This window comes from Podarcis liolepis (genome assembly GCF_965112155.1).
Source record: "Podarcis liolepis genome assembly, chromosome: 7".
NCBI classification, from domain to species: Eukaryota; Metazoa; Chordata; class Lepidosauria; order Squamata; family Lacertidae; genus Podarcis; species Podarcis liolepis.
The window spans coordinates 93497613-93509109 of NC_139561.1; the positions used below are offsets into that span (position 1 = coordinate 93497613).

At 51.2% G+C, this 11497-nt stretch overlaps 1 protein-coding gene across 1 annotated transcript; it reads left to right on the forward strand.

Moving 5' to 3' along the window:
• The first annotated feature begins 1070 nt into the window (after nt 1-1070).
• Nucleotides 1071-10910, forward strand: LOC310712798 (NTPase KAP family P-loop domain-containing protein 1-like). The gene is made up of 5 exons (XM_083516166.1): nt 1071-1148; nt 3673-3746; nt 5251-5382; nt 8100-9895; nt 10447-10910. Exons 2-5 carry the CDS (start codon nt 3728-3730, stop codon nt 10768-10770), a joined length of 2271 nt encoding a protein of 756 aa, XP_083372292.1. The 5' UTR covers nt 1071-1148; nt 3673-3727; the 3' UTR covers nt 10771-10910.
• Nucleotides 10911-11497: the final 587 nt, after the last annotated feature.

The following is an 11497-nucleotide window of genomic DNA, read 5'->3' on the forward strand; positions in this document are numbered from 1 at the left end:
TTCACAAGGAGGCCCACAGCACCTTAAAGAGACTTAGGCTTGGGTCCGAAGATAAATAGATGAAAGGGTGGAAAGGACATTTGCAGTTCCTTCTCTCCCCTCGCAACTGCCGTGCAGCCGGGCATCACCTTCTGATGGAGCCTCGCTGGAGGCTGCTGGGCTCTCCTGAACAACGCGGGGGTCCTGGGGTCAGGAGGGGTGGGGAAACCACAAAAAATGGGTTCGGGTCCTAAGATCATTTAAGGCAATTCATTGGGGAAGATGCTTAGCGGCAGAACGCCCTCCTTGGCTGCAGAAGGTTGCAGGCTCGTTTCTCAGCAGCCCAGGACCTCCAAGCACACTGCACAGGCCTGCGCCCGGGGGAGATGACTTCACTGCTGCACTGCCAAAGCAATGTATTTGTTTTCTATCCCTCTGTCAAGGGGCCAGGCTGGCAGGCATGGGTCTCGTTATTTCTTAGGTAGGCTAAGTGGCGGTGATGGGCCCAAGGTCCCCCAATGAGCTTCATGGCCAAGTGGGGGTCGGAACCTTGGTCTCCCAAGTCCTACTTTGGACACTGTCATATTCATGATCCCCGACTTCTGCAGCCTCACTCACCAGCTTTCCACTTCCCCCAAGTCTTTGTATAATAATAATTTATTATTTCTACCCCACCCATCTGGCTGGGTTTCCCCACCCACTCTGGGCGGCTCCCAACAGAATATTATTAATAATAAAGTTATAAAACATCAAATATTAAAAACTTCCCTAAACAAGGCTGCCTTCAGATGTGTTCTAAAAGTCAGTTGTTTATTTCCTTGACATCTGAAGGGAGGGCGTTCTACAGGGCAGGTGCCACCACCGAGAAGGCCCTCTGCCTGGTCCCCTGTAACTTGACTTCTCGCAGTGAGGGAACCCCCAGAAAATCCTCGGAGCTGGATCCCAGGGTGGAGACGCTCCTTCAGGTATAACCCACCCCTCACCCAGCCAAAGTTACGGACGGCGCGAGCTCAGCTCACCTCGCCTGAGAAATTCACCACCTTAAGTCTATAAAGGCGTAATGGGAATTGATAAGCCTTTCTGAAAAGGAGGAAGGCAAAGTTCGCGCTGGCAGAGGAGGCCTGCCGCAACCGGAACGGGGTGCTGAAGTTTCTGTGTGCTTCCTGCACGTAAGTAGACCACCTGCCCTTGCCTTCTCTGGGTGCTGCTGCTTTGCTGGCGAGGGAGAAGTGATCCTGTTCTTGAACTTTGGCTCTCTGAATCATCCTTCTGCAAATACACCCCTTTGGGCTGAGTGGCGGCTGGCTGCGCCTATAAACCTTGCATTCGCTTAGGGCTGACTGCTCACCAGCATGGCTCACGCAATCTCGGAAGTGATTCTTAGTTTAGAATATTTTCTGCCCACGGTCACCTTCGAGCCATTTATGCTGTTAATGTTTGGGAACAGGCTTTGTTAATGGGCCACCTGCGCGGCGTAGGCTGTGCGATTACACAACAAACTGCTTCAGGAAAAGAGAGGGAGAGGTAGTGTTCGCTTGCCAACTACCTACCTGCGACCTTTTGATGTGTCCCTCTTCTGCCAACTCACTAACAGGTGTTTACAGTTTAAAATAAGGGCTTCCCTTCCACACTTTTGGAACTTTTTTTGGGGTAGCCCCTGCCCCCAAAATATAGGGGGGCCCAGAACACACAAGCTGGCGCCCCTGAGGCTAATAGATACGTTACAGATGGGGAAAAGGAAGGCTGGGGTGGAGGAAAGCGAGTGGAATCCTAGATTCTGACGTAATATTACATAATTGTTAATATGGCCAAGTGGAGCAGACATGGATGGAAGGAGGCTCTGGGAGGGGAGAAGGCAAATGAGGCAGCTGATGGAGGAGACCTCGTCATCTCGCACCCCCCCCCCTTTCTGCTGCAGCCAGGCGGAAAAGCTTGCATGCTTATGTTGTGTCCCTTGTGTCAGAAACAGCCACCTGTAAGCTGGGCTCGTGAAGCTCTGCGTGTTTGCGTGCTGGCTCAGGGGAGAGAAACAAGACCCCAAGGAGCTTGCTAAGGGAAAGGCTTCCTTCCCCCTCTCCGGAACACTGGTTACATAATAATAATAATAATAATAATAATAATAATAATAATAAATATTTATACCCCGCCCATCTGGCTGGGTTTCCCCGGGCACTCTGGGTGGCTTCCAACAAAGTAATAAAATACAATAGTCTGTTAAACATTAAAAGCTTCCTTAAACAGGGCTGCCTTCAGATGTCTTCTAAAAGCCTTTTGTTGTTCTCTTTGCCATCTGGTGGGAGGGCATTCCACAGGGCGGGCACCACCACCGAGAAGGCCCTCTGCCTGGTTCCCTGTAACCTGGCTTCTCGCAGGGAGGGAACCGCCAGAAGGCCCTCGGCGCTGGACAACCGTGTCTGGGCAGAACGATGGGGGTGGAGACGCTCCTTCAGATATACTGGACCAAGGCCGTTTAGGGCTTTCAAGGCCAGCAAGGTGTGCTCAGAAATGTACTGGGAGCCAATGTAGATCTTTCTACATATTTGGAATCATTTTATTACCAGACTGGGTGCCAAGCAGCTTCTGTAGCTTGAAGCAGTGCCACCCAGAAAGCAGTGCTGTCACTTCCAGGCTGCTGCAGGTTACAGATTTGACTTGTCCGTCGTCAGCTGAGAATTCCAGAGCAGAGGAAGCTGGAGAGGGTTGTAGGCCGGCCTTTCCTAACCTGGCACCTTGCAGATGTTCTGAACGCACATCTGCCCCAGTCACCCTGGCTGTGCTCCCATCAACACCAGCATCACATGACTGCACTCGCTGATGGGAGCCGAAGTCCAAAACACCTGGAAGGCAAAGATTGGGTTGGAGTGTCCATTTCTTATGAGAAGCAGTTGTGCAGGAATAGGGACCAAAGGAAGATCAACATAATAATAATAATAATAATAATAATAATAATAATAATAATAATAATTTTTAAAAAAATTATACCCCACCCTTCCCGGTTCAAAAAGCAGGCTTAGGGCGTAATTATAAAAGCAGCATAAAATACAGTATAAAAACACGAATAACAATACAAATCAAAAATCAATTAGATAATCCCCAGAGCTAGCTGGCTGAATTGGTCCTACTTGGGCCAGCGAGGAGGCCAGGGGAGAATTAGCTGTGGGGTCTCAGAGCGGGTAATCTTCATAAAAGGGGAGGGGGAGGGAAGGAAGGGGAATAAAAGATCAGAATGAATTCAAATTAAAGGCCAGGCGGAATAGCTCTGTCTTACAGGCCTGGCAGAAGGAGGTTAAATCCTGCAGGGCCCTGGTCTCCTGGGACAAAGCATTCCACCAGGTCGGAGCCATCACTGAGAAGGCCCTGGCCCTGGTGGAGGATAGTCTGTCTTCATTAGGGCCTGGGACCTCTAAGCTATGGTTATTCATGGACCTTAAGGTCCTCTGCAGGGCAGACCAGGAGAGGCAGTCCCGTAGAAGAAGAAAAACCAGCTCTCCAATGCTATGCACTGAGGATTTCTTCTGTACAAAGGATGAAGTCTTAATCCTCATTTTTTGATGGGGAACAGTCCTCGACACCTTTCTTCCATCTATTTGCACGTGATGGGCTGCCAACCTTCCAGAGGCAAGCTTTTGCAGATGTTTATTCCCAGGCCCAGGAATAGTTTGAAAAGCCTCCACATTTTCTCCCTCTTCTTAGCTACCAGCAGCTGTGGATCTTCAACCCCTTTAATACCCTGTGGCTGACAAAAGCGATGCTCTCCCTGACGAGAGGTAAGCGGAGTAATTTGGTTTTAGGATGGGTGTACTTACCCGAAGGATTCAGAGGTTATTATCTCAGCCCAAGTTAGTAACCGTAAACCATTCCGTGAAGAAGGAGGTCTGCTGCTGTGTAGATGTCTTCAGGAATATTGAATATTCCCACATAACATCAGTTGCAAAGAAAGGAGAGGGAGGGAGATAGGATAACTTGGTCCTCACAGGCCTTGCCTCTCAGCTAGGTGGAATTCAATACTAGTCATATTGGCTAGTGTGCCCTTTTTTGTGTCGGCCACATCTCCCCACTTCCTTAAAGGGTACATGAGTTTCCCCCTCGGTTTCTGCACTTGATGCAGAGAGATGTGGGGGGCAGAGGGGGTTCGGCCCCCTGGGAAGGGAGCCCATCTAAGAGAAGGAAACCTCTGCTGCCTTGCGGAACAGCTTCAGGAGATGAAAAGGCTCAGGAGAGAACCCTTCACAAATCTGGAGTCCCTAAGGCGGTTGGATGGCGCCTTGTACACCTCCTTACGGGATGCAGGTGGTGCTGTGGGTTAAACCACAGAGCCTAGGACTTGCTGATCAGAAGGTCGGCGGTTCGAATCCCCACGATGGGGTGAGCTCCCGTTGCTCGGTCCCTGCTCCTGCCAACCTAGCAGTTCGAAAGCACCTCAAAGTAGATAAATAGGTACCGCTCCAGCAGGAAGGTAAACGGCATTTCCATGCGCTGCTCTGGTTCGCCAGAAGCGGCTTAGTCCTGCTGGCCACATGACCCGGAAGCTGTACGCTGGCTCCCTCGGCCAGTAAAGCGAGATGAGCGCCACAACCCCAGAGTCATCCACGACTGGACCTAATGGTCAGGGGTCCCTTTACCTTTACCTTTACACCTCCTTCCAGCAACTCCTGCAGCCAAGCCGGTGCCAAATGTCTTACTCTGCTTTCCTTTGGCCAAGGGGGATGGGCCTTGTCATCTGGGCAGCCCAGGACCTCCCTACACAGGGCCCAAGCTTGCACCCCGGGGAGGATGCTAACACAGCCGTTTGACTTCACCCGCGGAAGCGCACTCCATTGTCTCTTGAGACAGATGGATGCCAACAAGTTTCCCCCAAGGGAGTGCAGCAAGGAAAAGGGGACCTGCGGTTCCCCTGATGCTTTTGGACTTCAAACCCCCCCCCCCCATGAGCCCATTGGGACTGGAAGGTCAGAAAGCAGGGAGCCCAAAGAGCAGGTGGAGCCAGAGCCAAGGACAGGTGGAGCCAAGGGATACTAGTTTTGTCCGCATCCTCCTCTGTTGAGTTCCACCTGGTCTAAGGAGGAGGAAGGAGGCTGACAGCCAGGGCCACCGACTGCGTTAGTTGCAAATTGAAAGCAGGCAGCTGGGGCTGGCTGAAGGCACCCTGAGGTGGGTGGGCCAGGGTCCCCATTCATCCTAAAGGATCAGCCGCCGCTGATTCTCGCAGCGGCCAGGGGCACCTGATGTGAGATTTGCCTTTTGGCTGCTCCTCTGCTCTTCCTTTTGCAGAGTTCCAGAACAAAGACGACGCCTACTGCTTCTCCTTGGCCAAGGCCCTCTACTGCGTGTCCTCCCCAGTGACGGTTGGGTTTTATGCACCGTGGGGGCACTGCAAAGCCTTCCTCCTGGACAGGATCCGAGGTGAGCGCTCGTAAGGTGAAGACCCATGAAAGGAAGGGCTCACAAAAGGCGGACCTTGGTAATAATCCAACCTCTCATGGTGCCGGCTTTAGGAAGGTGGTGTGAGGCTCTGGCAGGGTCCTAGAGCCTTCCTATCTCCTTCCCAAAGCCCAGTAAGTGCTTGTGGGAATGTTCAGGGAGCCAGGAGAGGATATATTGTTATACCCTTCCTAACTTGCACTAGCAAGTTCCTTTACTTAGCAGTTTCACATTCCCCTTTTAAACGCACAGCAGGTAGCTGGTTGCAGGCTTGTGTAAGCCTCTCACTATTAGGTTCCTGGTAAGTTCCCTTACCAGCTCCTGCCATAGCTGTCAACTTTTTCTTTTCTTGCTAGGAATCCTATTCAGAATAAGGGAATTTTCCTTTAAAAAGGGGGGAAGTTGACAGCTATGGTTCCTGCCAACCTAGCAGTTCGAAAGCACGTCAAAGTGCAAGTAGATAAATAGGCACTGCTCCGGCGGGAAGGTAAATGGCGTTTCTGTGCGCTGCTCTGGTTCGCCAGAAGTAGGTTAGTCCTGCTGGCTGCACGACCCAGAAAAACCATCTGCGGACAGATGTCGGCTCCCTTGACCAGTCAAGCGAGATGAGCACCACAACCCCAGAGTCGTTCGCAACTGGACTTAACTGTCAGGTGTCCTTTAAGTTCCATTATATACCTCTTAAAATAATAAACACACGACAATCTTATTTAAAGTCAATAAAAGAAGTTTACTCACAGCATCATTAGTTCACAGTTGGATCCCTGAGGCAGACTTAGTTACAAAGTATATACAGTGGTGCCTCGGGTTAAGAACTTAATTCGTTCCAGAGGTCCGTTCTTAACCTGAAACTGTTCTTAACCTGAAGCACCACTTTAGCTAATGGGGCCTCCTGCTGCTGCTGCGCCGCTGGAGCACAATTTCTGTTCTCATACTGAAGCAAAGTTCTTAACCCCAGGTAATATTTCTGGGTTAGCGGAGTCTGTAACCTGAAGTGTCTGTAACCCAAGGTACCACTGTACATGTGGATCTGTCCAATATGGGGATAATCCCAGTGTCCTCTGTTGGCTGAAAGCTTCTTGCTAAAATGCTGCTCCAACGACGGAGGAAGTCAAAGAGAGGGAGTGTGGCAGCATGCCTTGTCCTTTTTATTACCTGGACAGGTAAGGTCACGCCCACCTCTAGTCACATGCAAAGGAAGTATAACCCAGCCAGGAGGAAACAGGAAGTTTTCGACTGGTTGGACCAACATTCCCCTGCATGTCCACTCTAGGAAAACAAGGAATGTTGTACTTTACTGCTACGTATGGGTCACATCCAACAGTGGTTGCCTGGCTTTGGGAAGGAGGAAGAGGGTTCTAGGACCTGGTCAGAACCCTCACGCCTCCCCCCCTCCCAAAGCTAGGGACCTGCTTGCCGGCCTTTGAGAAGGCAGCCCCCACGGCTGTATGCTTGGTGCAACCGCTCTGTTCACACTGCCCTAAATCCGTCTTTGGTGCTTGTTCACAGAATGCAAGTGTAGCCTCTGGAACTCATTCATACTGGATGAGGCGATGGCTAAGAAGAGAAGGAGTGGCTTTATGAAGGTGGGGGATGAGTTGAATACTGTGGAGGGCAGGGCTATCAAGGGCTATGTGTCAGGAGAGCAAAACGTGTTTATCTCCATTTCCAGGGACGCCCCTGCAAAGTAAGTGGCGCATGCTGATTTTCAGCATTTGTTTTTCTTGACGTAGAATTTGAGTTTCACTGGTGCAATGCTTGGATTTCATTTATTTGCTGCACCAAGTAGCTTTCTCACTGTTCTTGCTTTCTCCTACCGGAGGCAAAATACACTGCTTAGAGAGATGGAAACCATTTACAGTGGTACCTCAGGTTACATACGCTTCAGGTTACATACGCTTCAGGTTACAGACTCCGCTTACCCAGAAATAGTACCTCGGGTAAGAACTTTGCTTCAGGATGAGAACAGAAATCGTGCTCTGGCGGTGCGGCAGCAGTGGGAAGCCCCATTAGCTAAAGTGGTACCTCAGGTTAAGAACAGTTTCAGGTTAAGAACGGGCCTCCAGAACGAATTAAGTTCTTAACCCGAGGTACCACTGTAGAGAATAATGTTTTAAATAAATAGCATGTAACTCTCAGAAAATAAAGCAATGAAACAATTTACAGATGAGCTTGAAATCACACCAAAGGGTGAGAGTGTACGGTTTATTAAAGCATGACGGGTAAGAGGCCTTGCAGAATGGGAACATAGGAGCCGCCCTGCAGCTGCGTCAGACTCAAGTCCAGCATCTTGTTCTCACAGTGGCCAACCAGATGCCTCAAGAGATAGTCCAAGGGCACGAGTGCTCTAGCACTTTCCCTGCCTGCAATTCCCTGCCTTACCCTCCAAAAAATGGTCTAATCCCAGTTTAAAACCTTTTAAATGAAAATGGGGTTTTATCATAGAGCAGGCGTCAGGCGAGTCTCTCTGAGAAGGCTATTCCAAATTTGAGGTGCCACCACCAAGAAGGCCCTCTCCTTTGTTGCCATGTACCTCAATTCACTTGGAGGTCGCACACGGAGTGAGGACTCCAGAGGGGATCTTAAAGTTTGGGTAGTTAATCAAAGTATTGTATGATCAACAGAAACCAGGACAGACCCTGGTCGGCTGGGGTACAGTAGACTCAGTCTCTGGTCTGGCTCTCTTCCTTCCCCTCTAGAATACATGCGTCTTCAGTCACAGAAAAAAGACCAACAGGAATTCCAGCGGACGGGACTGAAACAGCGAGGGACTTCTGGGTGGGATCTGGTCTCCGTCGTCTTCCTCATGATCTTCTACCATCCCGTCCTGACGCTGCAACACCGGCAGAGGAAAAACGTCCAGCACATCTTCATTCATTTCAGCGCCTGGGAATATGCCGGGAGTGACCAGCTCTGGGCAGGTCTGATCACTGCCCTGTGCGACGGCATCGAGAGCCACTTTGGCCTTGTCCCCGTGAGCATCTACAGAGCTGTGGGCAGGAAGTGCGGCCTTGTCGAGGCCCCTCTGCGCCAGGAGTGGATCAGCAAGAAGTACCTCTGCCTGCCACTGTGGGCTGCCATCCTCTTGGTGGTGGTCGTGGCTGCCGGGGTCGCGGCCCTCATCTTTGTTTTCGGCATCCCCACTGGCAACGCTTCCGGGGATGCCATTGCTGTTGTCGAGGGCCTTGGGGCCACGGCGGTTGGGATCACGGCCGCGGCATCCGTCCGGATGGCTGTCCTGGTGGTACGGAACGTCATCATCACCCAGAAGGCCCAGCTGGAGAGGCAGATGAACCGAACGGACCTCAGTGCCCAGCTGGGCTTCATGAGCAATGTCAAGAGGGAGGTGAAGATCATTGCCAAGTTCCTGAAGTTCATGGAGATCTTCCAGCGGAGGAAGCTCAAGGTGGTGCTGGAGATCACCAGCTTGGACAACTGCAGCCCCGACAAAGTGGTGGGCGTCCTCGACGCCATGAACATCCTCCTCTCGGACTACGAGGCGCCCTTCGTCTCCATCCTGGTGGCCGACCCCAGCGTGATCGTGGACTGCGTGGAGAACTCCTTGTACATGAAAGGCATGGCCAACAACGGCTACGAGTTCTTGAACCGCATCATCACCCTCCCGTTCTCGGTCCCCAAGATGGACACCCACACCAAGATGCAGCTGGTGAAGTCTGCCGTCGACTGCAGGGAGGAGCAGGAGAAAAGCTTGGAGGAAGAGGAGGGAGAGGTGGACTTTCCGCAGGAAAAGCAGAGGAGGCTGAATGCTGGGTCGCCCTTGTGTTATGATTCCGCCGGCTGGAAGGCCCCCGAGCGACACGCAGATGGCAGCCGGGTGCCTCTGGTTGTCGTGAGTCCCAGACTGGAAGCGCGTCCCCCCAAAAGGTGCAAGAAAGGCTTCAAAGCCAAGGACCTGATCCAGGAGGCCTTTGAGTTCCTGCTGGACGACAGCATGAAGGAGTACATGACAGACAACATGGTGCAGATGAGACGGATCATCAACACCATCTCCGTCACTGTGCGTCTCATGGCGACGGAGGTCCCCCGGGAGAAGCTGTGCCCGCGCAAAGTGGCCTCCTGGGTGCTCCTGGCCAGCCAGTGGCCGTGCCGGCTGAGCTGGATCTTGCAGTGCATTGAGGACGATGAGCAGGTGGGGCGGCTGGGCCTGGGCCAAGGCTGCCAGCTGGCTCCCCACCACTTCCTGTGGGAGGTGTACGAGAAGTACATGGACGAGCTCGACATGCTCAAGGGCCAGCTGGAGAAGCTCTTGGAACTGGACGGGGACCCGGAGCTCTTCCACAGCTTCCTGTGCCACAGGTTCCAGGTGAAGGACGCCAGCTTCTTCCTGCCTTACACGGTCAACCTGGACTCCTCCTTGAAGAGGCACATGGAGCTGCTCCGGGGCAGCCGCAGCCTCAAGCGAAGCACCAAGAAGGGCCACGGGCTCTCCAGATGCGTTCTGCTGGGGCTGTCGGTGGACGAGGTCTGCAAGGAGGTAGGAGAGCACTGCCTTGTCCAGGGTCAGCTTGGAAGCAGTTTGAGGAAAGAGGAGGCTGCCCAAGCAGGAAGGAAGTATATAGTGTTAGGGCTTCCTGCCAAGGCAAACTAAGGAAGCGATGCCACAGAGTTCTCTCTAGCAAATTTCACAGGAAAGCTCTGTGAAACTCATTCCTTTCCTGTGCCTGTCTGGCAAAACATGGATTGCTGGTTTGACTGCAATAATGTCCCGCAGATCTATCCCAACCTGACTAGGAATACACTCTAGAGAAGTATCCTTTGTTTGGCTGGGATTTGGCCTTCAACTCTAATTATGCCCCTTGCCTGTCTGGAAGGAGACACTAGCCTATTTGCATAAAATTTACATTGGTTGCCCTGCCCACTTATTGCCTCTGGCCCCACCCACCATGGTCATGTGACCTTTGGAAGGTTGCTCAACAGGGAATATGGCCCCTAAACAGAAAAACTTTGCCTTGCCTTGCCTATATGTGGGACTGTGTTGAGGGACGTGATTGTGAGTTTCCACCTCTGCTTTTTGTTCTTTTCCAGATGGACCAACTTGGCTTGAAAGAGGAAAATTCCCAGCGGTACAAGGAGAGGTTGAGGCAGCACCATCTGAATGGACGCGCCCTGGCCTACAGCGACAGGAACGAAATCAGAGATGTCCTTGGCATGGGTCTCGGGGAGTGGGTGACCTTCAGCGCGTATTTCCTTGGGTCAGGGTCCTCTCAGGCCCCTTCGACATCATCTCCCATGGTGATGTTTGGAAAGAAGACCTACTTAGGTGTGCAAGAGAACACCCCAAGAGGAAGCACCTGGTCCCTGAACTTTTCCAGGGAAAATAACCAGCTCAACCAGGTTCTGTGCACCTGAGGCGTGCTGGAAATTGCTACTGGAATCTGGAGCAAGAGGTGGACTTGATACAGCCACTTCAACATTTATTTATTTCTTATAGAAAGGAAGCGCTGTGGTCCCTAACTCCAGAAATCAAAGTTCAGCAACTCTGCCTGAAATCCTCAGGTCACTGGTGTGATTTATTTACCCATAATCTGCATAAAACACAATCTATTTAATCAGTTGGAAGATTCAGGATAAGCCAAAGAATGTAATTCACAAAGTGAGTTGCTTTGAGGGTGGTGGTTTTTTTTTTTGGGGGGGGGGTTTAAAACTAGGCAGTATATACATTAAATCAGTGCTTTTTTTCCTTAAGAAATGTTATGGGGTACTCTTGTTTTCCTACTCATATTGAAATACTTTCCCTCAATTAGGCCAAACTTAGATCCACAAAATGTTTAGGGGAGTGCGTACCCCTGTGTCCCCCCAGAAAAAAGCACTACCTAAAATGCATAAATAAACTATGGCATTTGATCCAACAAGCGGGAGTGATGGCCACAAACTTGGATGGCTTTTAAAAAAGGACAAGGTGACAAATCTGTGAACCTAGGTGTGTGGGAGAGACGCCAAAGTCAGACTGTGGTTTTTGTGTAACCTTGAAAAAGAGTTACAGATAGGTAGCCGTGTTGGTCTGCCATAGTCAAAATAAAAAAAATCCTTCCAGTAGCACCTTAAAGACCAACTAAGTTAGTTCTAGGTATGAGCT

What these genes read in the sequence shown, in the direction of transcription:
- LOC310712798 (XM_083516166.1), top strand. An exon ending in CCTCCTGGACAGGATCCGAG is followed by an intron (nt 5,383 to 8,099) that starts GTGAGCGCTCGT and finishes CTTCCCCTCTAG; the next exon opens with AATACATGCGTCTTCAGTCA. An exon ending in TGGACGAGGTCTGCAAGGAG is followed by an intron (nt 9,896 to 10,446) that starts GTAGGAGAGCAC and finishes GTTCTTTTCCAG; the next exon opens with ATGGACCAACTTGGCTTGAA.